The sequence below is a fragment of the Notolabrus celidotus genome, chromosome 11 (genome assembly GCF_009762535.1).
Source record: "Notolabrus celidotus isolate fNotCel1 chromosome 11, fNotCel1.pri, whole genome shotgun sequence".
In the NCBI taxonomy this organism is placed as follows: Eukaryota; Metazoa; Chordata; class Actinopteri; order Labriformes; family Labridae; genus Notolabrus; species Notolabrus celidotus.
The window spans coordinates 23,961,842-23,985,567 of record NC_048282.1 but is presented as its reverse complement, the minus strand read 5'-3'; the positions used below and the strand labels follow the sequence as shown (position 1 = coordinate 23,985,567).

The following is a 23,726-nucleotide window of genomic DNA, read 5'->3' as shown; positions in this document are numbered from 1 at the left end:
GTGAGACTGTCACTGTGCTAACATGACTTTTTTAATAACTGTTTTCTATTGTAACATGACCCATTTTCATTTCTCACATAAAAGTCTTTCCTGTGTTTTTACTGCTGATGATGATACTTTGTGCAGTTCACAGTGATTACCCCATCATCTAATGCATTCACATATTTTGTAATAGTATCCATTGAAATTACAGATGGGTTCAGCTCTGGAGCAAACTCTGCTCTGTGCGTTCACTTTAAAACATTGACCGTAAAGTCTCAGTGTCCTGGTTTCCCCAGTGATGAGTGATAATCAATGAGGATATCCAGAGCAAACATAATCTCCAGAGACTAACTGCAATCCACAGGGACACGTTTTGTTTTTTTTATACTTGGAATTTCAGAAAGATGCCTGTGCTACTTTATGCCTCTAACACATCAGCAATGCCTACAGATAAACTAAAGGTTCTGCTTTGAAACACATCAAAAGAATCAGGATTGACCCAACGGTCACATGCGTCTGCCTGACACAGAAGAATCAAGAAGCATCAATAATACAATCATCTGAGTAAGTTTTTACGTTTTTCAAAAGGCTTCTTATGGAAAATTCATGTCATTTCAAGGTCTGATCTACTTTTTCAATCAAACATTGTATAAGCGTTTGTACACCGACTCTGCCCCTCCCCCGACATGAGTGTGCTGCATGTGTGTAATGTGTGTACTGTGTGTTTCAGGGGAGCTATGGCAGCTGATCTGGATGTGATAAACCTGTTTATCATTGCGGGGGGAACTCTGGCTATTCCCATCTTGGCCTTTGTTGCATCTTTTCTTCTCTGGCCCTCAGCTCTCATTAAAGTCTATTACTGGTGAGATCAATAATTGTGTTGCCCTGCATGTTACTTTATATCTTTAATTAATCTCTTGAGAGGGCGGTGGATGAGACTGAAAAAATACTTCCACTACAAATATATAATAGAGGCTCCATGATAAGAGACAATGCTTCGATTCAAACCCCACTTTTTGTACTTTTTGTGCAGATATTTGTTTTTAAAACTCCCATGTAATTTATTGCAGCAACCTTTTTCCAGTCCTTTATCCAAGCTTTATGCTTGTAACACTCCGCACATTTTTGAGTTCATTTTTGTTTAAAGCTTCTGTCAGGACCTTTTGGTTTCTGTTGGTTTGGGCGCCCCCTCTGGCAAGATGTCTTCTTATTTTTTTTTGCTGTTTTTGTCCTGTACATGTGTAGTTAGTGTATCCAAGGAAAATGTTACTCCTGCTTTCTATTAATAATCAAATGTGTCAGCAATTCTTATTTATCTCATTTGTTTGTTGAAAAATATATGAAATATTGAAGTAGTTTTTTGTGTCAGCAGTTTGTAAACAAACTTGTCTTGTGCCTACCCTGTGGCAGCTCTTACAGGTATTAAAAATGGCTAGAAGTAGTTGGTGTTGTTGCTGCTAGTCTTGTTTGCCTTTGTGGTTCATAGAGAAGCATCAGTATTAATTTCAGTCTATTTCATAACCAGCAAAAAAATCCTCACAGGAGTTTTAATCTACTTTTCACTCACAAGTCATCCTGGCTCAGGAGCACAGCAATAAAGGCTTTTTTCGACCAGAGGAACTTTACCCCCGAACAAGGGACTTCACCCTGGAACTACGTGCGTTGAGACCGGTGGACCCCGGGTCTAAATTTAGTTCAGGGGTAGATAATCTCCCCCCCTTAAAAAGCCCCTGCTAAGGGCGTAGTACTTTTCAAAGGTCCCGAGACTTTTAGGGGGCAGGGCCTGCATTGCTGAACGTGTCTGATTGGTAGCTTAACCGCAGTGAGTTTATTCGGCCCGCCGTCCATAATAACGTCAAACCATCCGTCTGCTTCTATGGTGTCATCTGTGATGAATGGCCTTCGTCTTTGTTTTACTGCCCTCTACTGGTCTGGTGGTGTAGTGCATTTACTTTTTTCCCCCTCCATACGTCACTGGCCTGATTTATACAATCTACCCAGGACTTCAGCTGAAATGGGGGCACAGGAACTTTTAGTTCTGGGTAAAGTAGTTCTGATGGCTAAACGACCCTGGAACTCTTGGTTGAAATGCACCTCTACACTACAATATTGTCTTTAAACCCAATAAAAAGGATACTGTAGTTCTGTGCAGCCATGTTTCTGTGTATCAGCTCAGATATTCTGCTCCTCTTCAGGTACTGGAGGAGGACTCTGGGCCTGCAGGTACGCTATGCAGACTGTGGAGGTTATCGATTCTGTTACTCCTACAGAGGGAAGCCTGGGATGAGACCCTCCATTTTAATGCTGCACGGCTTCTCTGCCCACAAAGACACATGGCTCACTGTTGTCAAGGTTAGGCAGTCTGTGACTCTTTGTTACTATAAACTCAACAATGCAAAACCTGGACATTTTCTGAAACTAATTTAGCCTGAGCATTAATAGTTTTGGTGCATATGGGTGATAAGGACATGTGGAAAAACAAAAAGAATGTTCCATCAATGAAAATATTGTTTAATATAAATATCACTTGATATATAGTACTAAAATATTGCAGACTTATGACAATGTATCTGAACTTTTGTGTGTTGGATTTCCTTCAAACCAAGTTGATTCAGAAATGTCACTGCCACACGTGTGCACAACAACCCAGTTATCAAAGCATTTCCTGGCTTCCATTCATACTTAAACTTTCTTTCCTTCTTTCTTTCTATCGCTCTAGTATCTACCCAAACATCTGCACATTGTGTGTGTGGACATGCCCGGCCATGAGGGAACGACACGCATGAACACAGAGGATTACTCCATTCAAGGGCAGGCCCGAAGGATCCATCAGGTACACCGACAACAGAGCAATGAAGTAATAATAATAATAATAATAATAATAATAATAATAATAATAATAATAATAATAATAATAATAATATCTTTATTTATATAGCACTTTAAAAACATGTTTACAAAGTGCTTTGACAAACAAAGCATGGTTTAAATAACAAGGTGAAGATTTTGACAGACAGGGAGGAGGAATTTTAACAATGCAAAACAGAATACAATGCAAGAGGTTAAAAGGAATACTTAAATTAAACATGAAGTGGTGGGACAATAGACCAATAAATCATTGTTGAGAGGTGTTTCCAAGGGTAAAAAGATAAAATAAATAAAAACAAATAAAAACGAATAAGTAAATAAAAGCATTAAAAGGACAATAAAAGAGGTTTTCAGAGTAACTGCCTTATCTCCTCAGGGAGGTTGTTCCAATTTATTAGCATTTCTGCAATGTAGCCCGGGGTGAGACCCAGGCGAGCTTTAAAAGTGGTTAGTAAAATCTTAAAATCTATTCTAAAACGCAGAGGAAGCCAGAGGAGTGAAGTGAGGACAGGAGTGATGTGATGTCGTCTGTTAAAACCAGTTAGAAGCCGAGCTGCTGTGTTCTGGACCACAGCATGGATTTCTGATTTGGAGTTGTTGAGTTGCAAGAAACTTTGGGCCATCCAACATTTTATATCCTTGAGACAGTTAAAAGCAGCAGCTGGGCTTCTTTGATCACTAGGTCTCAGCGGCAGGTAGATCTGTGTGTCATCTGCATAAAAATGGAATGGTTGTGACGCTGGATGATGTTACCAAGTACTGTATATGTACTGTATGTGCATAAATGTGGTGCCACTGAAAGTCTGTTTTTTTTGTTCCCCATGCTTTGTAGTTTGTGGAAACCATGCGACTTAACAGGAAACCTTTTCACCTAGTTGGGACTGCCATGGGGGGAAACGTGGCGGGGGTTTACGCGGCCTGCTACCCCAAAGAGATCTGTAGCATGACCCTCATTTGTCCAGATGGTCAGTCACTGTGTGTTTAAGTGTTATTCAAAAGAGCTAAAAGTGTTGAAGTGAACATGTGTGTTGACTGCTACTAGTTTGTCTTTAAAACATATTTGATTGTAAAGATTATGATGAATTACAAGATATGACCTGATATGACCCTGATAAACACATCCTGTCCTCAAGCTCACTTTAATTTTGCTCTGCTAACAAACATGTTTGTCTTGCATCATCAGTTTCTCATTACTAACTACTCATTTTATCTTGCAGGTATAAGACACCCATGTGAGACCAAATTTGACAATCATCTACAGGACCTGGAACACAGCAATTACACATTAAACATCCCACTAATCCCAACTACACCAGAGGAGATGGAGGACATGTTCAGACTTTGTTCTCATGTTCGTTTTAAAATCCCGCAGCAGGTCAGGTCCAAACTTGAAATAAAAGCAGCAGGGATTTCACTTTCATGCACTTAAATCAGCTGACAATCAAAGATAGGGTTATTTAATAATAATCACAGTGACTATCTTGTTTAAACGTGTTTTTTGTCCCTATTCTTTAGATTCTGCAGGGATTGGTAGATGTCCGGCAGCCTCACAACACATTTTACCAAGATGGTTAGTACACTGAAGTACTACAAATTGTTATCATTTTCTTTTTAAGTGTACAGTTCAAACCATGTGACCTGCTGCTCAAGTTATTTTGTTTCCGTTTTTTTTTTTTTTTTTAGTATTTATGGAGATTGTTGGTGAGAATTCAAGATATGCATTACAGGAGCACCTACACCTCATCACTGCACCCTTACAAGTAATATGGGGCAAAAAAGATCAGGTAAAGTTTGATGTGTCACTAATGCAATGACTCCGCAAAGCCTATACAAAAGAGATTACCTGGTGACTTTCCCTGTTAGTTAATCTCGAACGTCCTGATACTGTACACAAACTTTCTCTGACTAAAAAGGGAGCATACAGGCACGTATTCATATCGACATAATAATGGGCTTGTATTTGTCCTTTTTCCCAGGTGGTGGATGTTTCTGGAGCTTCAGTAATCTCAGAGGTGTTGCCTGGATGCAGGGTGGACCTGCTGGAGAACTGTGGTCACTCTGTGGTGATGGAGAGGCCTTGTAGGACAGCCAAACTCATCCTGGAGTTTATCATCTTGCAGCAAGATGCCAATGGAGGCACAAAGAAATCTTCCTGACAAAAGACTTTCACATAATAGCTTTGAACTGTCATGCTTCACTTGTTCCTTGTACGTGCTATACACAGGGATAAAGATTCCAAAGATTCAAACACTGAGACAGTAATTCTTTACGGTGGCCCTGATGTGCAAATCACAACGGCAAATCAGAAAACACAACAATAACCAAATCGTAAGAAGTAGGTACCCTCGAGGGACATGATTCGTCGCTGATTGGACTGGTCTATCCTTTGAGTAGGTAGTAGTAGGCTGTTTTTGAAACCGCCTACTATACTAGCAGTATGTACTGATTTAGCCAAAATTCAGTATGTAGTATGTAGTATGTGAACAAGAGCAAAATCTGCAGTATGCCAAAACTCCCCGGATGTCTACTGATTTGGGAAAATTTCTCTTCTATGCATATGCACAGCTCTCATTACGCTTTTTCTTTTCTCTTCTTTTTTTTGACAGGGGGGAACTCAGTTTTAGGTGAAAGGTGAAGGTGAAAATTTTTAAATTCCATGTAAACCACTTCCTAAATTTTTAAATCACAAGTTGATGCTAAAGAAGCAGTTTCGCTATTAGCTCGGCCGTTGTTTACTTCCGCTTTTCGAAAACAGAAATTGAGTGATGTCTGTCTCAGCATGCTGCAACACAGATCCAGCAGAACTGTCATACTACATACTAAATTCAAATGCAGTATGTAGTAGGCAATACCTATTGACTACTACATTAGTAGATAGTATGTAACGGCCGTAGTGTGTTCTGAATTGCCGTAGTGTTTTTGTGTTTTCTGATTTGCTGTAGAGTTTTCTGATTTGCACTTCAGGGCCACCCTAAATTCTTCTCCCAGCAATTCTTAGTCAATAAGCTAAATCATTTTTGATTTGCCATGTAAACTATATCATATAACTAGAACAATAAAAGTACCATGCATTCATCCTAATGTGAGGTTGTTCATATATGTGTTAAATGTATTTGTGCAGAGGTGCCTGTGCTTGCAGTAGGACCTCCTCCCTCCTGCACCCTGCTGCCTCTCTGTGCCTCTGTGCGCAGTTTTGCTGCAGACTGAAGCTGATCATAGCACAGCTGTCCGACCAGCGGCAAACATAACTGACTGTCTGGCTGCATCGTTAAATGCTAACCGTTCTCCACCAGTTTTGTTCAAAAAAGACCAAAGTAAGGAAGAAAGTGAGCGGGTAAGAATTTTCTACAACGCTAATCTTTTTTCTAAGCAGCCTTTTTCAGATTCCGGTGTTAAATGTTGTAGTAAAGCAGCTAACGTGGACGGCTAGCTAGGTTAGCACGATAGCTAGCAGTTAGCTGGCAGGCTACATGTCCAGAGTGCTAATCTCATCGTATTAAACTCTAAATACTGAATGGATGTGAGCTGATTTAGAAGTTAATAACACAGCTAGTCTTTTCAAATGGACTTTGTGGCTTGCGGCGCTATCTTTCCAATTAGCTTGCTGCATAGTTTTAGCAAACTAGAGAAATGCAGGGAGGTGAAATGGCTACTTTAAATACTATGGAGCTATAAAACAAACAGACTGGCTTCATTCTTATATTTGATACCTGCACGGTTTCTCTATCATTGTGACATTTATATAAAGTAGAATGAATGCTCATACAGTAGTGCCAGGTTTCACTTTCAAGGCAGAGGCGTCACTTCTCTTTAGTCCTAACTAACATGTCTGAAGACACAACAGGATAAGTTTATTCAGACTTATGAGTCAGGAGTTGACAAAACTATAATTTTAGAGCTTCTTCTTTTGTGTTCATATCACATTGTCTGAATCAGTTGATGAAAATGCACCAGTTTACTCAAAAATGTTCAGATTTCCTTCTAATCCTGATCACTCAAAGACGTCAAGACTTTGTAGAATTAACACAGAAATTATAAACCAGTAATCTATGGTTCAAAGTTCAAATTCTTCTTTATTGTCAAAAACTGCAAAGTGCACCAGACATACAGAAGATTTGATATTAGGTTTAGTGCAATTTAAAATCAAAATGAGTGTGTGCATGTTCAGTCCTGAGGATGACAGACCTCAGTGTTGATTGGGGGGGGGGGGGGGGGGGGCACTATGAAGGGGGCAAGTCTGTGAAGGGGGCACTATGGGAAGAGGGGGCAAAACAGGGAGAGAGTTCAGCATCCTGACTGCCTGGTGGATAAAACTGTCCCTCAGTCTGCTGGTTCTGGCCCATAAAAGTGTAATTTGATCAAATTGTTTATAACACTAAATAAACCTACAGTGCACGTTTAATGCAAATATGAGTCCAATGCAGAAGTGCTAAAAACTGCAGTTCATCGAGGATCCGCTTGAGGCTGGCTCCGGAAGTACCGGTAACCACATACACACCAATTCAAAGAAGACAATCCTTACAGCAGAAATAAACATGTTTACAGCCTGGTACAAAAGAACAGTGTATTCTGGATAGCTCATTTCTCGATCGGCACACACTGTAGGGGGGGTGCCTTTTTTCTAACGCGGCAATTTCGAAGATATTGAGATTGCAAGTCTTCCAATGAGAGGCACAGCTGACTTGATTGACAGATGGGAACACTGTAGGTGTCAGCTAGGAGGCTCAAAGCCCGCCTCTTTACGTCACAATCACTCAACAGCAGCAATATGTCTGCCGACAACGATTGGCCTCAAAACAGTGCTTCGGAAACAGATTGGTGACGTCACGGATCCTACGTCCATATTTTATACAGTCCATGGTTTAATGTTATGAATTAGAGGTGTGGTGGGCCAATTTGGAAGGAAATCTCTTAGCACTATCTTTTTTAAATAAAGATATCAATATGTGGTGTCAGCAATACAGTAATCGTATGCATGACACAGGATGACATAGAACCAAATCCGTATTTTGTCACACCCCTGTAGACTTTCAGTGACTGACATGACGTCTCTATGTGTGCTTTGGTACTTTAAGTTTTTTACATCTGCATTGTGGTCACACCTTCTAAGTAAATAAGCAGCAAGGTAGATCTTGATTGCTCATGTAACAGAATATATCACGTGATTTGCCTGAGTCTACATGATATCCCTCATACTGCAGAATGTTTTTACAGCTCATGTAAATGTGACTGTTCTTCACAGGTAAAATTGAAGTAAGCCAAAATCGTATCTGTTGCCTCTCTTTTTTGGTTCTGACCAAGTGGGTATTGTTCTACAAATGGATAATGGAGACTGGGGCCATAGGGTAAGAGACTAAATGAGAGTTATGTTAGATGTTTGTTTCTGATTCTGAATCAACTTTATTTTAAGTTCTACCATGGATTGAATGTAATAAATGCAACTGTTCTAAGGTAGTTAAATACCTAAATACCACTTCTATGGATTTATGTTTTTTTTCAAAGTTGTTACTGTATTGCAAAGCAATCAAATAACACTGTTCCATAAACTTATAATAAGACTTTTTTTAACATCTAATCACCAATAACTGTGAGATGCTTATGCAAACTTATTCTAACTGTAGAAAAACATGTCCTTATCATCTTTCCTGCATCTGTTGCCGTAGATGACTTCTCCTGTTACTTTGAATGTGGGAGGCCACATTTACACCACCAGTTTGTCAACCCTGCAGCGCTACCCAGACTCCATGCTGGGTGCCATGTTCCGGGGAGATTTCCCCACCACACGTGACTCTCAGGGGAACTATTTCATAGACCGGGATGGAACGCTTTTCAGGTACATCCTGAACTTCCTCCGGACGTCTGAGCTTACCCTCCCCATGGACTTCACAGAGACAGACCTCCTGAGGAAAGAAGCAGATTTCTACCAGATTGAACCTCTGATCCAGTGCCTTCATGACCCCAAACCCCTGTACCCTCCTGATATATTCGAGCAGGTTGTAGAGCTCTCCAGCACACGGAAACTATCAAAATACTCTAACCCCGTCGCTGTCATCATCACACAGCTAACTATAACTACAAAGGTTCACGGTCTGCTGGAGGGTATTTCTAACAACTTCACCAAGTGGAACAAACACATGATGGACACCAGAGACTGCCAGGTGTCATTCACCTTCGGACCGTGTGACTATCACCAAGAGGTGTCCCTAAGAGTTCTCCTAATGGACTACATCATGAAACAAGGCTTCACTATCCGCAACACGCGTGTGCATCATATGAGCGAGCGCGCAAACGAGAACACAGTGGAGCATCACTGGACTTTCTGTAGACCAGCTCACAAAGTGGAGGACTAAGTAACAGCAGAGTTTTTGTGGATGTTTGATTTGTCTTCATCTTATACAAATCCTGATTAAAAATGAACAGTTCTATGTTTCAGTGATGAATCATAGATACAACGTTTTTCCCTTATTTTGATCAAAGTGGTAAAAAGGCCCAAGACTTCAAATAAGTTCAGACTGAAGGCATAAAACTAATGAGTATTAAATTATGTATTGATTCACCTGTTTGAGTGCATGGGTGTTATCATAGTGACACACTCTTAAGGCAGTAACAAAGTGATTGAAAACAGGGGGCCATGATTTTAGACTTAAAATCTATTGCCTTAAACCGCATCAATGTAAAGTCAGATCACAGTTTCAGGAAAATACAGTTGCTTCCCGGTCATGTTTGGATCAGAAAGGACCTAAAAGAAGATCTTTTTAGGAGCCCAAGTTGTCAGGAGTGTACTTTTTTTTAAATTTTTTATAATACTAGTAAATTATGATTATCCTTAGCCCAGTTTCTTTCTGGTGAGTTTACAGTAGAACTTCAAATTAGTCTTAGCTCTCTATTATCTCCTAATTATGGTACTGTTTTCTAAGACCCTAGTCGTCGTTGCATGTGTCTCTGTGTCCAGTCTTTATGCAATTGCTGTGTACGCTTTGCAGTATTGTGTCGTAGTTATCATATCAACAGTAATGTGTTTGGTCATCCCCGCCAAAATAAACCCATTTGTGTATTTGTCACTCATTAATTTTGCTTCTCAGCTTTATTGTTCTGTACTACAGCTGCTGCTTATTTTTTCTCATGAAGCTCAATCAAATTACACAAAAGCACAACAGATAGAGCTATTTTGAGACAAACATGTCAGGTTTATGTTAAAAGTGGCATTAATAATACTGTTTTAGGCCCTGAATTTGCCTTGCTGTCACGTAGACTAAGACCCTCTCATTTTCTGTTGAAAATCAAAAAACAAAAATGGCAGCTGATGATGATTTTTACAGTTTACTTGAACACAACCGGTTATTCTGAGTAAATTGTATGCCAGTGACAAAATGTATTTGTAAATTCTTTAACAGCATTCTTCATTGGGTGGAAAGGCTTTTGGGCATTGCTGCACATGTTAAAAGACATTGTTGCACCCTTCAATGTATACTTTTTCTTGCCATTGCAACCCCGTGGCATTGTTTGGTTTCCATTTCCTGACCTACTTTGGAGATTATTCAATGAATCCCAATAGTAGAGGCTTTAGAAAGCTAGAGACAAGTTCCAACAGTCAAAAGTTCATTAACAATAACACACATATCCAGGAACAGGTCTTCCTGGAATGTAGACCAAAAATAGGAATAATAATAAAAAGCTGAATGAATTATTATCATATTTATACTTTATTTCAGATCTATAGATCAATATCATCGTTATGTAAATGTATGTATGTATGTGTGTGTCCAAAGTTACTGATGTCCACATCTGAAATATGGGCTATTTTATATCTTTCCTATATAGGGAGCGCTTGAATGTAAGCGTACATCAATACGTTATTTTTTTTTTTTTTTTTTTTTTTTTTTTTCCTACTACGATATTTTCAGTAACCACAGTGATACACTGGTTCTGTTTTTGGAATTGTACTGTGAAAGTCTAAAATCAAACTTTTATTTCAAGTCTCATACACCAGGGGTGTCAATCACGCGACCCGCAGGCCAAAACCGGCCTGCCAGAGGTTCCAACCTGGCCTGCGGAACAACTTTGCAAAGTGAAAAAGTTATAGAGAAGACATTAACTACAATTTTTCAATAAAAGTAACTACTATTTCAAATTTGTCCTCTGGGGGTTGCATAAAATCATAGTCCTGACGGAGCGCACCTGAACGGCGCTTTTTTTCCGGGACATTTTTTCTCAAAGTGAGAAAAAAGATGACTTTCTGTTTGCATAATCCGGATACCATATCCAAAATAATCAACTTTACCTTCTTCATTATTATAATCTCTGTTCTTTTGCTCTAAACATTACACACTGTGTCAGGTGAATGGATAACCTGTGTGTTTGGTGTGTTTGCAGCAGGTTTCAGGGCTTGAAGAATAAAATATTCAGCCCCACTATGAGACTCATCATGGCAAAAATATACAACAGCTGTTTTTGCAGAAAGATAGTTCATTAAATGTGAACATTTTCAGAATGTACTTGCACTTTTTTGCACTAAAGAAAAGGGAAACATTGAGTTGTTGTTATCTATAGGTTATTGTTATGATTGTACTGGTCCGGCCCACTTGAGATCAAATTGGCTGTATGTGGCCCCTGGACTTAAATGAGTTTGACACCCCTGTCATACACCAACATAGGCACATGAACGTGGACAAAGATGTGTTGTATTTTCATATTAGACAGAGAACTGCATTAACTCACTCGGATGTTACGTCTCTTCCTGGGTACGTTCGTTTAGCAGTCCAACGTAGAACTGTCACCGCCCATCGTTCACTTTGCGCCCACCTCTTCCTTTGCCCCGCGCCGCGCCACAAAACAAGCGCTCCCTCACACTCGCTCTTGTTACGTGTGTGAAGGACCTTAGCAAAGGACGTGTTCGGTTGGTCCACGCTTGCGCTAGTTTTGTGGTGTCCCCACTGATAGTCTACAAGTGACACTCGTTTTAATGTTTTAGCCAGGATGTTAAAAAGAAGTAAAAATCTAAGCTTTTTCTTGAGCCTTGTTCCGGGTAAAAAACGTCTTGGACCATACAGGTTCCTACCGGTCTTCTTTTGCATCGGAGGCGTCATGGAGTGGATCATGATCAACGTGAGGATAGGAAGAGAGACTTTTTGTAAGTGAATCAGAATCAGCTTTATTCGCCAAGTATGCTTGAACACACAAGGAATTTGACTTTGGTAAACTGTGCTCTCTTTGTACAAGGCATAAGAATAGGAATAAGAATAAGAACTACAATAAAAAATAAAAATGAAAATATAATAACAATAACCTTAGCTATAAATACATGATTCTGATTCTGATTCTGATTCTGATAGATAGATAGATAGATAGATGGACTTTATTTCAGACTCCTAGGTCCATATCAGCACAAGAGTAATATAAAAGACTAAAAATAAGTAAAATACATGTCCAGAAAGAAATAAAGAGATCACATGACCACAGTTTACACATTCATTTTGATCAGAGCATAAAAAGGCTTTTGTTCCAATGTTTCCAAAAGCAAGAAAAATACCTTGTGTCACTTAATGTAGGCTGACTGAAGTGAAGCAGTCTTCTCATTGCATTTTTTAGATTAGAACATACCACAGACTTTGACATCCAAGGGTCTTTTTTCCTCCGGTATGTGCTTTTGTGATTATTTTTTGACACATCTCCCTTATTAGAGATAAAATGTCATATCTTGATATGAAATCTGCGAGTTAAATAAAGAGATAAAAAACTTTTAATTGACAGCACGATAGAGGACACAGTACATTAAGCTAACACCACAAAATAAACACCATCATTTTTTTTCACTAAGAACTTTCTAATGAAATATTTTGGTGATTTTAATATCTCAGATTGCCTTTGGAATATTGTATTAAACACCTGAAATGTACAAACAGTTACATCTGTGTTCCTAAAGCATTCTTACAATTAGTAAAAGAAAAATAACAAATTGTATATAAATATTATTATATGACAACACAATTTATAATATCAGGAGGATTATCACCACTGGTAGAGGAACTGTTAAAACAATATAAAAAGGTAAAATTACCCTGCCTTCAATGATGTACTGTACAGTACTTATGATACTAAAATAGTATTAAAATGATAAATAACTCCCATGGTAAAATGACCCCTTGTATTGCTTCGTCTTCATTATACATTGGTATTTATAATTTTTTTGGTTGAATCAAACAAAAGTCTTGTTTTTCAAATACTAAGAACCTCCTACAGGCTAATTTTGTTTGCAGTACACAATCACAAGAACATTTTTAACAATATTTCAAATAGATAAAGTAGTAAGAATATCTGGCCTTTTCTTTATATGTAAATAAATAAATAAATAAATAAATATATATATATATATATATATATATATATATATATATATATATATATATATATATGTATATACACAAATATATAGTAGCATAGCTGCAGTTGTCTGCTGATTCACATTTTATTTGGTTGCTGATTTATTGTACTTGGCAGCCTCCAATTTATATAGAGGCACAGACATTGACTAGGCTTCAAAGAAAGTAGTGAAATGGCTGTCAGATCAATTTAGATAAATACTTTCCATCAACATTTAGTTAATTAGAATTACTTGGTAGCAAATGAAGAAAGTCACAAGTAAAGACTAAGAACATAAAATATAGCACTTCAGAACAGTGCAGCTTAAGTTACACATCACATTCTTGATGTTGCATTGATGTGTGTGAAAGTACACCTGAAGAGATTAGCCACGCTTCTGGAGGAAATTAGCAAAAGAGCCAGCATGTGTTTTTGCTCTCACTGAACTCAAATCTCTTTATTCCAGATGTGCTCTAATGTGCCATTTCTGGAGAGCTGAGAGGACTGAAAAACTGGTGTTAAATAGAAAAAAAAATCCTGCATATTTTTCCTGGTAATCTGAGGCTATTTAAGGATATGGAAAATGTTTTCCTCCACAGAGGACTTACTTCAATTTCTAGTTTTATTCCAAGCCACAGACTCTCTTTACTTCATCCAGATTTACAAAAACAAATCTGCAGGATAACTTACAGGCCTTTTTTACTTAAGAAAATTTGACATGCCACTTTAAGAAAAAGCACTATGGATTTTTTTTTGTTTTTTGCACAGTTGCACATTTTTGGTGTAGACCCTGAAATTTGCATATCTAACTGGAATGCATTAAATGTTATTTACACCTGCTAACCTTGCTGTCTAACTGTCCGGGCTTATTGGGACAACTGGATGGAAGCGAGCCATCGTTAATGTTATTAGTAACACCTGTGCTGTCCACCATATGTTGCTATCTTGACTCACTGCACCTTTAACTGAATCAGTTCTGCCTGTGTCTCACATGTCTCAGGTCAGTCTCTTTTTTCGTTGTCTTCTCAGATGATGTCTACAGAAGAAAACAGTCAGAACGGGAGTACCAGCAGAAGATTACAGACGGATTTAGAGTGCTGAAGGAGCCTGCAGCAAAGTGAACACTGGTCTGGTTTAATGTGGACTCCAAGTGTCTACTCACAAGACACTTTCTTGGACTCTTGATTCCTTACTTGTTTAGACAAGCTGAAGTGGACACCGTGGCAACAACAACAGATATGAATGTTTTCAATGAGTGAAGAGTGAAACTCTGATGATATCACTTTAGACATGCAGGCTTTATTAGTACTATTACCTTTGGTTTAAGAAACAATAGCAGGGATGATACCTCTGGTGTGCAATCACATGAAATAATTTCAACAATCATTGAATACTGATATGACAAGTCTATGTTTTCATTTTATATATTGTACATTGCGTAGCACCTGCCATGACAAAACAGCAACACTGGAAAATATTGGAACAAAACAAATACAAAAATGGTCTGTAATTATATGACTTCTGTCTAATGTAAAACAATGAGGTCATAAACTGTAAGGCAGATTTGAGTATATAAAATGTAACTTAACAGTATTTAACAACAAATGACGTTTCGACTCTTTATATATCTGCATCCTTCATTTAAGACCCCCTGACAAAGGCATGCTCTTTTCAGTTGATGGGGAGAGACTGCAGACAGATGAAGCTCTCAGGTGACTCGATAACTTGATGGGGTTCCCATCTAGTCTCACCTCATACATGTTGGTCCTGATGTAGTGACTGGAGTTTCCTTGGCAGAACGTCTCATCTGTTATTGTTGCGATCTTGTTGTTCTGCAGAACAGGCACAGGAGCACAATACAAGGAAACAAAATTGGATCTACTTCTGCCTTTGTAGATAATAGAACAATCTAATTGTTTCCAGTAAACATCTCAGATCAGTCATTTGATTGCAGTGAATTACAAATGAACTTACCTGGAAATGCACAACATGAAGAGACTCTGGAAGTTGAGGCACTGCCGTCAGTTCATTGTTCCCAAGGTAAAGATACGCCAGTTTTGAGAGTTTCTGCAACAACAAAACACTTTTCTGGAGCAGTCTGCCTTGACACTCGTGAAAAAACAACAAAAATCAAACAAGTGCTATATCTTAGAATGAGATTAGTAGATTTACATGCTTGCTTACTTTAAAAGCAGTTGCCTTTACCCCCTGGGTTCTTAGTTTGTTGAAATTAGCGTTGAATGATACAAGCTTGTTGGGCAGCATTGGAAGCTTGGCCAGTTTGTTTTCTGCAAGAGAGAGTTCTTCCAGATTGGAGAGTCTTGAAAAAGCTCCATCTTCAATTTCAGTGATGAGATTTCCAGTCAGGTCAATTCTTCTTAATGTGACTGAAGGAAAAAAAAAGAGGGACAGAGTTGAAAGATGATACTTGTGGAATTATTGTCTATTATAGTACTGACTTTTATTTACCCATGTCTGCAAAGTCGCCGTTGCTGATTTTTGTGATTTTGTTAAAGCGTGCATACAGATATGCTGTTTCTTTTGGCAGTGCTGGGACGGTTGACATTTCAGGGGACACCTCCTCACAGTAAACAGATCCGCTCAGGCAAACACAAAGCAGACACGTTGGAAGCTCTGCAGAGATCAAGACGCTATTTCATCACTTTTGATTTGACAGAAAAATGCATTTTGTCTGGTTTATAATTCCACAATTTAATCTCAAACGTTTGACCATAAAGCTTCATGCACCACAGTTAAGACGCGGACACTTGATCGGCCCCATTATTACATAATATTGGCTTTAGCTACATTCACAAATATGTGGAAGAATGCCTTACTAAGTGTTGCATAATCGACACTGAAACACTTGCTGAAAACTTTCTTTTTAACAAAACTCACCAATCGCTTTTTGAGGTACTTCTTGGTCACTCTCATAGTCTGGTATGTTCACAAAGTCATTCTGTAAAAACAAAACCGTCGTAGTATAATTACTATCCCTCCAGAGTTAAGACTAATACGCATTTCTTTGACTCACTTATTAAAAACACTTTAAAACCTTAAAATGTATTCTTACCGCAGGTTTCCTTGCTTCGAAGTGTTCATCTTTTGCAGCAGAAGACAACATCCATGGGAGCATAACAGATGTGAAAATTAGAGTCCTTAAGTGCATCATTGTGTCTTGGTTGCTGGTGAGAGAAGAGAGTGCTGCCTGCTGGGCTGTGATCTGAGGTACATGTGAGCAGGAGAACTTTTTCCATCCAGTTTTTATAAAGCTGCCAGTGTGCTGCTGAGTAAGACAAGGGAACACATTTTAACTCAGTACTTGCTGTGTTTTTGTTCCACTCAGTGAAAAGGATTATCGTAAAGACTATTTACTGTTCCTAATAAGCTCAAAGTGACTTCTAAATTATTGGTTACAGACAAATGGTCAAGCAAATGTAACAGACTTTGATCCTAAAGGTTATTTGAGTGACTGGGGAATGTTGTTATTGGAAAAAGTGGTAAGGGTGTGTGTGATTAATGTGGAAAAACTGATGATTTACAAAATGCATTCATACAAAATGGAGAGAAAAACTATCCAAATATGCCTGCCTAATACTTAATTCAAATCAAAATCTTGAAGTAGAAGTTGAAACACTAATTTCATTGTACAGAGCATTGCTCCTTGATTTGAAGTGCCTCACTATGAAAGATCATCTACTTTTGAAGGGTACTAAATCATTAATTTGTTTCTTAATCTGTTTGAAATCAAAGCATTCAAGAAACCTAGGCTGTTTTCGAGACAGCCTGCCATATACTACCTAAGAATGTAGTAGGCAGTAGGTACTGCCTACCAGTGGTGGACAAATTACATAGCTTCATTACTTAAGTCAAAGTATAGCTCAACACACTTTCTCAGGTGTGACAGTGAGTTTTTGTATGTTTGGGCAGAGTGGGAAACAGGGAGAACATTTCAAACGATACGTAGACTATCATTCTTCATTTCAAAATCCTCTAACATGGGCTGAAGATATGGACATGGGTGCTCATGTGGAGAATTATAGAGTGAAATTTGCTCTGTGTTTACTCCATGTTCAACCGTGACGCACGATATACAGGTACGGCTAACACAATGACTTCAGATTTGGAGTAATTAGGTGCATTTCGACTAAGAGTTTCGGGGTCTTTTAGCCCCCAGAACTACTTTCCCCGGAACATAAAGGTTCCTGTGCTCCCCATTGTTGTCTGTTGTCTATTATATAATTTTTTTTCTCCATACATCACTGGCCTGATCTGCACAATCTACTCGGGACTTCAGCCTGTGGTCAAAACACAGACAACAATGGGGGCACAGGAACCTTTTAGTTCTGGGGAAAGTAGTTCAGAGGGCTAAAAGACCCCGGAACTCTTGGTCGAAATGCACCTAATGACTCCAAATCTGAAGTCATTGTGTTTGCCTAAAATAGTATGCATTCTCAGGAACTCCCTCTGTGTTTCAACAACTGTGTTAACTCCACAAACACCGTTATGTTCAACCGAAAGTCCCCGGACCTTTGAAAAGTACTACCCCCCAAGCAGGGGCTTTTCAAGGGGGAGATTATCTACCCCTGAACTAAATTTAGACCCTGGTTCCTCCGGTCGAAACGCACGTAGTTCAGGGGTAAAGTCCCTAATTCCGGGGTGTAAAAAACGCCTACTCAGTTTAAAAAGTTGTCTGCCAACCAAGATTTAAGTTCTGACAGACAGTTGTGAAGATGTGTGATTATGAAAGTAGACGTGTTGTCTTTTAAAATTCGTGATAAACTGATACAAGATTTTTTTTAATCCCTCCATATATGAACTGTATCTGTTAATGATGTTATTTAGCGCATTGAGCAGTGGCTGCATTACGTAAGGCAGATGTGAGATGAAAAAAGGGGAAACAAGCGCCAGAGTAACGGAAGTGGTACTGCCCTGAACGATACGCTGAGCGAGACGGAGGACGGAGGCTCGATCTACCAGAGAGAGAGAGTGAAAAACAGGATACAAAGCCGCTACTTCTGTAAGTAAAAACGAACACACGATAGTGAAAAGAACACCATAATGCGATCATTTAACTCGTGGTTCAGTGTTTGAATGGCTGTTTCATCGTGTCCGGTTGAATCCTGCTGAGAAGCCTTCATGCTAACCTTACGAGGCTAGCTTGGGTTTGTGAAAGGCTGGCCCGTTAGCGTTAGCATCCAGCTAACGGACGCTCGGATTCCATGACACTTTGTTCTGACAGGCTGGGCGGGCCGTGCTACAGCTGCTAAAAATGAATTAAACACGACAGCACGCAACATTTGTACCATATATCATATTGTGGAGATTATTAAACAATGTATTGTTGATGGGCAACACCCTGATCGTGTATTTTTTAACGAAAGTCGGCGGTTGCTGTTGCTGGCCTAAGCTAGCTGACGAACGTTAAGTAGCTGTCCAGGAGACGTCGACCGCTCCTCTCTCCTCTACGACAGATTAGTTGAAGCATTTTTGTTCTTTCCAATTGCAGCTGCTGGCCATCGTTTGTCGGACTCAAACAATAATCGATCAGCACGGACATCGGACTGCATCCACCAAGCTAACGTTGATATCGGTTAGCTGAATGTAAGTTCCCGCTAGCAGTGTTAGCAATATAACGGGAGGGCATTACAGCCTGACCCGGGAAGGCTGGGACAGAATGTGTCTGATTTATCAACGTCGACTAAGCGATTTGAACACGTACACTGTTCATTATACATTATGACAACTGTTAATGCTGTGGATCTAATAATAATCTGACTAATCGTTTCAAGAATTGTAAAGACAAGACACCATTGGATCGACTTGCTAGCTGCTAATCTTAGCTAGCGATGTGTATGGTTGACCCACTTGCCAAGGGGCCCAGTTGGCAAGGCTTATCCTCTCTTTCCTTCCCTGAACGACTTCATTTCACAAACTGACATTAAATCACTCCAAATCAAACTATTTGCTCCAACGAGGAAATGAGAAAAACAAAATGGGGGTTCATTTGAAACATTGATCCATGTGTTTTTGCTGAACCATACATGACTTGATGTGCTTTATTGTCCCACGTAGGGAAATTTGTCTTTGACATCAGTGCTGCACATGTTACCTGCTTATTCCAAAATCACCACAAAGTCACAAGAACACATAAATAAATCAGGAAAAATAGTCATATTCATACAACACACTGCATAATCTGAAAGAAAATAGCACCATACTACTGTCCCAACCCTAATAGGCTATTTACTAATTAAAATACTAATAGAGATCAGCTGAACAGATTTTTTAAGACGATTCAATTTCCGCTTGGGGGCTCTGTACCTTCTTCCAGGCGGTAAAAGTTCATACTCAGAGTAAAGGATGTGCAACCAATCTACGATTATTCTCTGAGCCTGCCAAGAACACACTGCTCATAAATGGCCTGTAGGGAAGGGTTGCCAGTGTTCCCTATGACCTAATAATGATACTAATGTTGTGTTGTCTTTTCTCCTCCAGTCTAGAAAATGGATAAGAACGCCTGGTACAGAAGGCCAAGCTCGCTGAGCAGGCTGAGCGTTATGATGACATGGCTACGGCTATGAAGGCAGTGACAGAGCAAGGTTCGGAGCTGTCAAATGAGGAGCGCAACCTTCTCTCCGTTGCCTACAAGAATGTGGTGGGAGCACGCCGCTCATCCTGGCGCGTCATCTCCAGCATCGAGCAGAAGACTGAGGGCAATGACAAAAAACAGCAGATGGCACGTGAATACCGGGAGAAGATTGAGTCTGAACTGCAGGATATCTGCAAGGATGTGCTTGTAAGGGTTTTTAATTTCTTTTGATGATTTAAAAAAGAAATCCCGATTCACACACTTATAAAGTTATCTGATAATCTTAATTTCTGCTATAAAAACCTCTTTCTTCTTTTTTTTTCAGGGGCTGCTGGACAAGTATCTCATTACCAATGCATCTGCTGCTGAAAGCAAGGTGTTCTATCTGAAAATGAAAGGAGACTATTATAGATACCTGTCTGAGGTTGCATCTGGAGATGAAAAGAAGGGTGAGTGAGGGCATCATTTAAAAAATCTGCATACAGGCTGCTTTCAATCTGCATATATATTCAGCAAAAAACAACTTTATTGTGTTGTTTGGTTAAATTTACAGTGCCCAGCAACAGCAGGCAGTTGTCTTAGACAGAAAAAATATGCCAGGCAAACACACTTTGTTCTTTGTCTGAGGTACAATATGTAGTAGGAAAATCACTTCTGCCAATTGGATCACACAATGACAATTTAATATCATTTTTGTTTCCTTTGTCCCACCATCCCCAACTTATTGTGATGTAATGAAGTGATCAATAAGATGTGTTTATTTATTTCTTCTCCCAACAGACACAGTGGATCACTCCCAGGAAGCGTACCAGCAGCTTTTGACATTAGCAAGGGGGAGATGCAGCCCACACACCCCATCCGGCTGGGCCTGGCCCTCAACTTCTCCGTCTTCTACTATGAAATCCTCAACAACCCGGACAAGGCGTGCAGCCTGGCAAAGACGGTAGGAACTGATGCCCAAATGTAAAGTAGTTGAAACCTTGAATAAGTGAATCACCTTTTACAAAGATCTAGAGAAACGGTAAAGGTCATGATAAGCCCCAAAAATGTGATACATTTTAGAACTTGGGTTTAAAAAAAAAAAACATGTACAATTTCTCGTCTTTTAGGCATTTGATGAAGCCATCGCTGAGCTCGACACCTTGAACGAGGATTCGTACAAAGACAGCACGCTGATCATGCAGCTACTAAGGGACAACCTGACTGTGAGTTATGAGCGTGATATTTCTTGCCCCTCTTATTCTCCTCGATGCATCAATTCACATAAATTCCTACCTTTTTTTTATTCTCTCTCTCTCTTTTTCCAGCTGTGGACATCAGAAAACCAGGCAGATGAGGGAGAGACTGGAGACGGGAAAACTAAAGGAATTGCACTGTTAATCCACCTACACTCTTATCTTAAACACAGACAGCTTATATACATCCCCCTCCACTCCATCAGCTCCTCCCACTTCTGTAGACAAGCAGCCTGAATTGCTCCTGACCAACTAGTTTACCCCTCTCAGTTCACTGTGAGGTGACAGGGTGATTTTCAGTTAGCAGATTCAGTCACTTTGTGCAAACATGTTGTATTGATTAGTGAGTCCATGTGCTGTTGTTCTTTTGTCAGCTTTGTGTGCGTGAGTATGTCTGTCTGTAGTGAGTGAACAAGTGTGGTCGAATGTGAAAGATAGTGTGAATGGTATTGGGGGGGAGGGGGGTGTTGTGAATTCTAATCGTCCTTCCAAATCCCTTTGTCCCAGCTAGTTTGTTGTGCATTTTCATCCCTTTTTTTTTTTTTTTTTTGTTACTTTCTTATTTGTGGTTCCTCATGATATTTACAGGTTTTATTGTATGGTAATTAAACTGGCAGTTGATTTCCACCAAACACTGTGATGGTAGGCGTTCCATTTGCTTCTCAACCCCCCCAAAAACAGTTTTTTTCCCCCCGTGTGTTTGAATTTCCAGACACACATTCGATCCTGTATTTGACAAACTGCAATTCTGCTGTGTGTTCATACAGAAAGGAGGCAGGCTGTATTGTGACACTGACATCTTGGTGTAATGCTCCTCGATCATGTTCACAAATTTCACATTTTCAAACTTTTAAGGGACCCCTTAAATTGTCATGTTAGATTTGTCCAGACATTCCACATTATTAGGCTCTTGAAAGGCAGTGCTCTTTGGTTTTTTCTTTTTTCTTTTGAACTAAGTATGGATTGTCATTGTAGTTTTACTCACTGTTCAGGTGCTGCTTGATCTCAGTACAATGGAAAATGTATGTGCATAAATGTGGTTCCATGTATTTGGAAGACTGACTATCATCTGTATGTAAAACCTAAAGTAACCTTTTATTGATGTTAATTGAAAATGTCTTACCACACTGTATCAACCCTGCTTGCAAAATCTTCCTCTTAAAGCGGTTGTTTTCTCCAAAAAGAAAAAGAAAAATCTGCGCCTGGCTTTCTCTTGCAGCCTCTGTTTTCATTAAGGGCTGGATCTGCTTGTTCTTGTTTGAAAATTTAGAAGAAACTGAGTTAGACCAGACAAAATTAAATTTGCTAAATCCCAGTTTTTATTGGTTGCATCTTTGCTGTTAAACATAAGATGGTGTGAATGATAGCCACAAGAATCAGGTCTATTTTGAAGGTGCAATTTGGAGATTTTAAAAAGAAGCTCAGTGTCACAATACCATGTATCACCACTACATTCCACATATTGTAGTTGAAGACACCATTCCACATTATAGCTGACAGTCTGTTTACTCTGAAAATGCTCAGATGAATTGAGAAAATCTTCTGTTGGGGAAAAAAAAAAAAAATCATGTCAGTTTATTATTATGCTTGATGAAAATGCAGTTAGTGAATGTGGAACGAAGCCTGTCTGTATATCGGGTATCTACTTGCTTTGTTTTTACTGACAAGTCTTATGGCTAAAATTTGCTTCTGTAACAGTCTATTACCCAGTGCACACACGTGGTTGTGAAAATTCTAGAATAGCTCTAAAAAAGCAATGACTGAAAATGGAGATAAAAACAATGGTTGGTGTAATTCTAGCTTTGTGTTTATGTATCTTAAAACCATTCTAGTTTCACTATACATGTAAGAAATAGGAAAGTGTCAAAGACCATTCAGTGAAATAAAGTTTCGTTTAAGATAACAGGCAAAATACGTCTTCATTTTGTTCAAAGGGCTTTTTATTAAACATGGAAAATAATTAAAAACATAAAATCGACAGGTTGAGAGCTGTATTAACCACTAGAGGGCGATACAGGGACAAATTGACCCCCTCGATTCGTGAGAACTAGTTTAATCGCGGAGTTTTAAATGAGTTAAGCTGTCCTTTTAACTTGTTATGGAAACGTTGCGCGGAAGACACATGCAGGTGTTCCACGGTCTTAATTAAACCAAAACAGCTCCCGCCCATGGAAATTGAAGCCGCTCACGACCTGCTTCACCGACAATCGCACATTTAAAGTTTCAACAAATTGACTAATTGAGCTAAAAGCTGTAAGTAACCTCTGTAAGTTTTTATCTGTCTGTTTAGAGGGGATTCGCTGCCTTCACGCGCAGCAAATACTAGCTAACTAATGAAGTTCACGTAGCCAACTCTAGCTAGCTCTTCTAAGCTAGGGTTTCAATGTTTTTAAGCTAATTAAAAACTCGATTTAACTTGGTTTAAGCTAATTTAAATACAAGATGATATAACTTTTGTAATTTTTAAATGTATGCACACGTATACTTTTTTTTAGAGAAGTATTCAATTAATTATATTTCCACATGTTTGATTTTAAAACCAAGACAACCTACTGTAATCGCTGTGTCATGATTTAAATAATGTCTTAAGTACATCATAAATGTCTCAAACACTTACATGTAGCCTTTTTGGTATTTACCCCTCACAGTTAAATCATATTTATGCATTGTTAGGTTTCAGATAGGAGTGC

At 39.0% G+C, this 23,726-nt stretch overlaps 5 protein-coding genes across 5 annotated transcripts; 4 read left to right on the top strand and 1 right to left on the bottom strand.

The window, feature by feature from the left end:
• Positions 1-719: 719 nt before the first annotated feature.
• On the top strand, positions 720-14,802 carry abhd6b (abhydrolase domain containing 6, acylglycerol lipase b). The gene is made up of 9 exons (XM_034694829.1): positions 720-844; positions 2,178-2,334; positions 2,702-2,815; positions 3,683-3,815; positions 4,068-4,225; positions 4,366-4,420; positions 4,534-4,634; positions 4,827-6,184; positions 14,239-14,802. The coding sequence occupies exons 1-8, from the start codon at positions 720-722 to the stop codon at positions 5,004-5,006; spliced, it is 1,023 nt and encodes a 340-aa protein (XP_034550720.1). The 3' UTR covers positions 5,007-6,184; positions 14,239-14,802.
• On the top strand, positions 8,514-9,200 carry kctd6b (potassium channel tetramerization domain containing 6b). Its single transcript, XM_034694828.1, has one exon. It carries the CDS (start codon positions 8,514-8,516, stop codon positions 9,198-9,200), a length of 687 nt encoding a protein of 228 aa, XP_034550719.1.
• LOC117822017 (small integral membrane protein 4) lies at positions 11,696-14,802 on the top strand. Its single transcript, XM_034696618.1, has 2 exons — positions 11,696-11,980; positions 14,239-14,802. The coding sequence occupies exons 1-2, from the start codon at positions 11,827-11,829 to the stop codon at positions 14,328-14,330; spliced, it is 246 nt and encodes an 81-aa protein (XP_034552509.1). The 5' UTR covers positions 11,696-11,826; the 3' UTR covers positions 14,331-14,802.
• On the bottom strand, positions 14,489-18,852 carry LOC117822016 (mimecan-like). Its single transcript, XM_034696617.1, is given in 8 exon segments — positions 14,489-14,930; positions 14,933-15,041; positions 15,184-15,276; positions 15,394-15,596; positions 15,679-15,843; positions 16,108-16,168; positions 16,283-16,495; positions 18,267-18,852. Coding segments are annotated over 8 exon segments (978 nt in total). The 5' UTR covers positions 18,351-18,852; the 3' UTR covers positions 14,489-14,880.
• Positions 18,853-19,058: 206 nt separating this feature from the next.
• On the top strand, positions 19,059-22,939 carry LOC117820895 (14-3-3 protein beta/alpha-1-like). The gene is given in 7 exon segments (XM_034694827.1): positions 19,059-19,092; positions 19,725-20,008; positions 20,127-20,250; positions 20,582-20,608; positions 20,611-20,744; positions 20,911-21,006; positions 21,109-22,939. Coding segments are annotated over 7 exon segments (864 nt in total). The 3' UTR covers positions 21,274-22,939.
• The last annotated feature ends 787 nt before the right edge of the window (positions 22,940-23,726 follow it).

Bases quoted from the DNA above. Each gene is read 5' to 3' on its own strand.
- abhd6b (XM_034694829.1), top strand. From the start codon at position 720: ATGGCAGCTGATCTGGATGTGATAAACCTGTTTATCATTGCGGGGGGA. The intron at 845-2,177 runs GTGAGATCAATA...GCTCCTCTTCAG, and splicing joins CTCATTAAAGTCTATTACTG to GTACTGGAGGAGGACTCTGG. The intron at 2,816-3,682 runs GTACACCGACAA...CATGCTTTGTAG, and splicing joins AGGCCCGAAGGATCCATCAG to TTTGTGGAAACCATGCGACT.
- kctd6b (XM_034694828.1), top strand. From the start codon at position 8,514: ATGACTTCTCCTGTTACTTTGAATGTGGGAGGCCACATTTACACCACC.
- LOC117822017 (XM_034696618.1), top strand. From the start codon at position 11,827: ATGTTAAAAAGAAGTAAAAATCTAAGCTTTTTCTTGAGCCTTGTTCCG. The intron at 11,981-14,238 runs GTAAGTGAATCA...TTGTCTTCTCAG, and splicing joins GATAGGAAGAGAGACTTTTT to ATGATGTCTACAGAAGAAAA.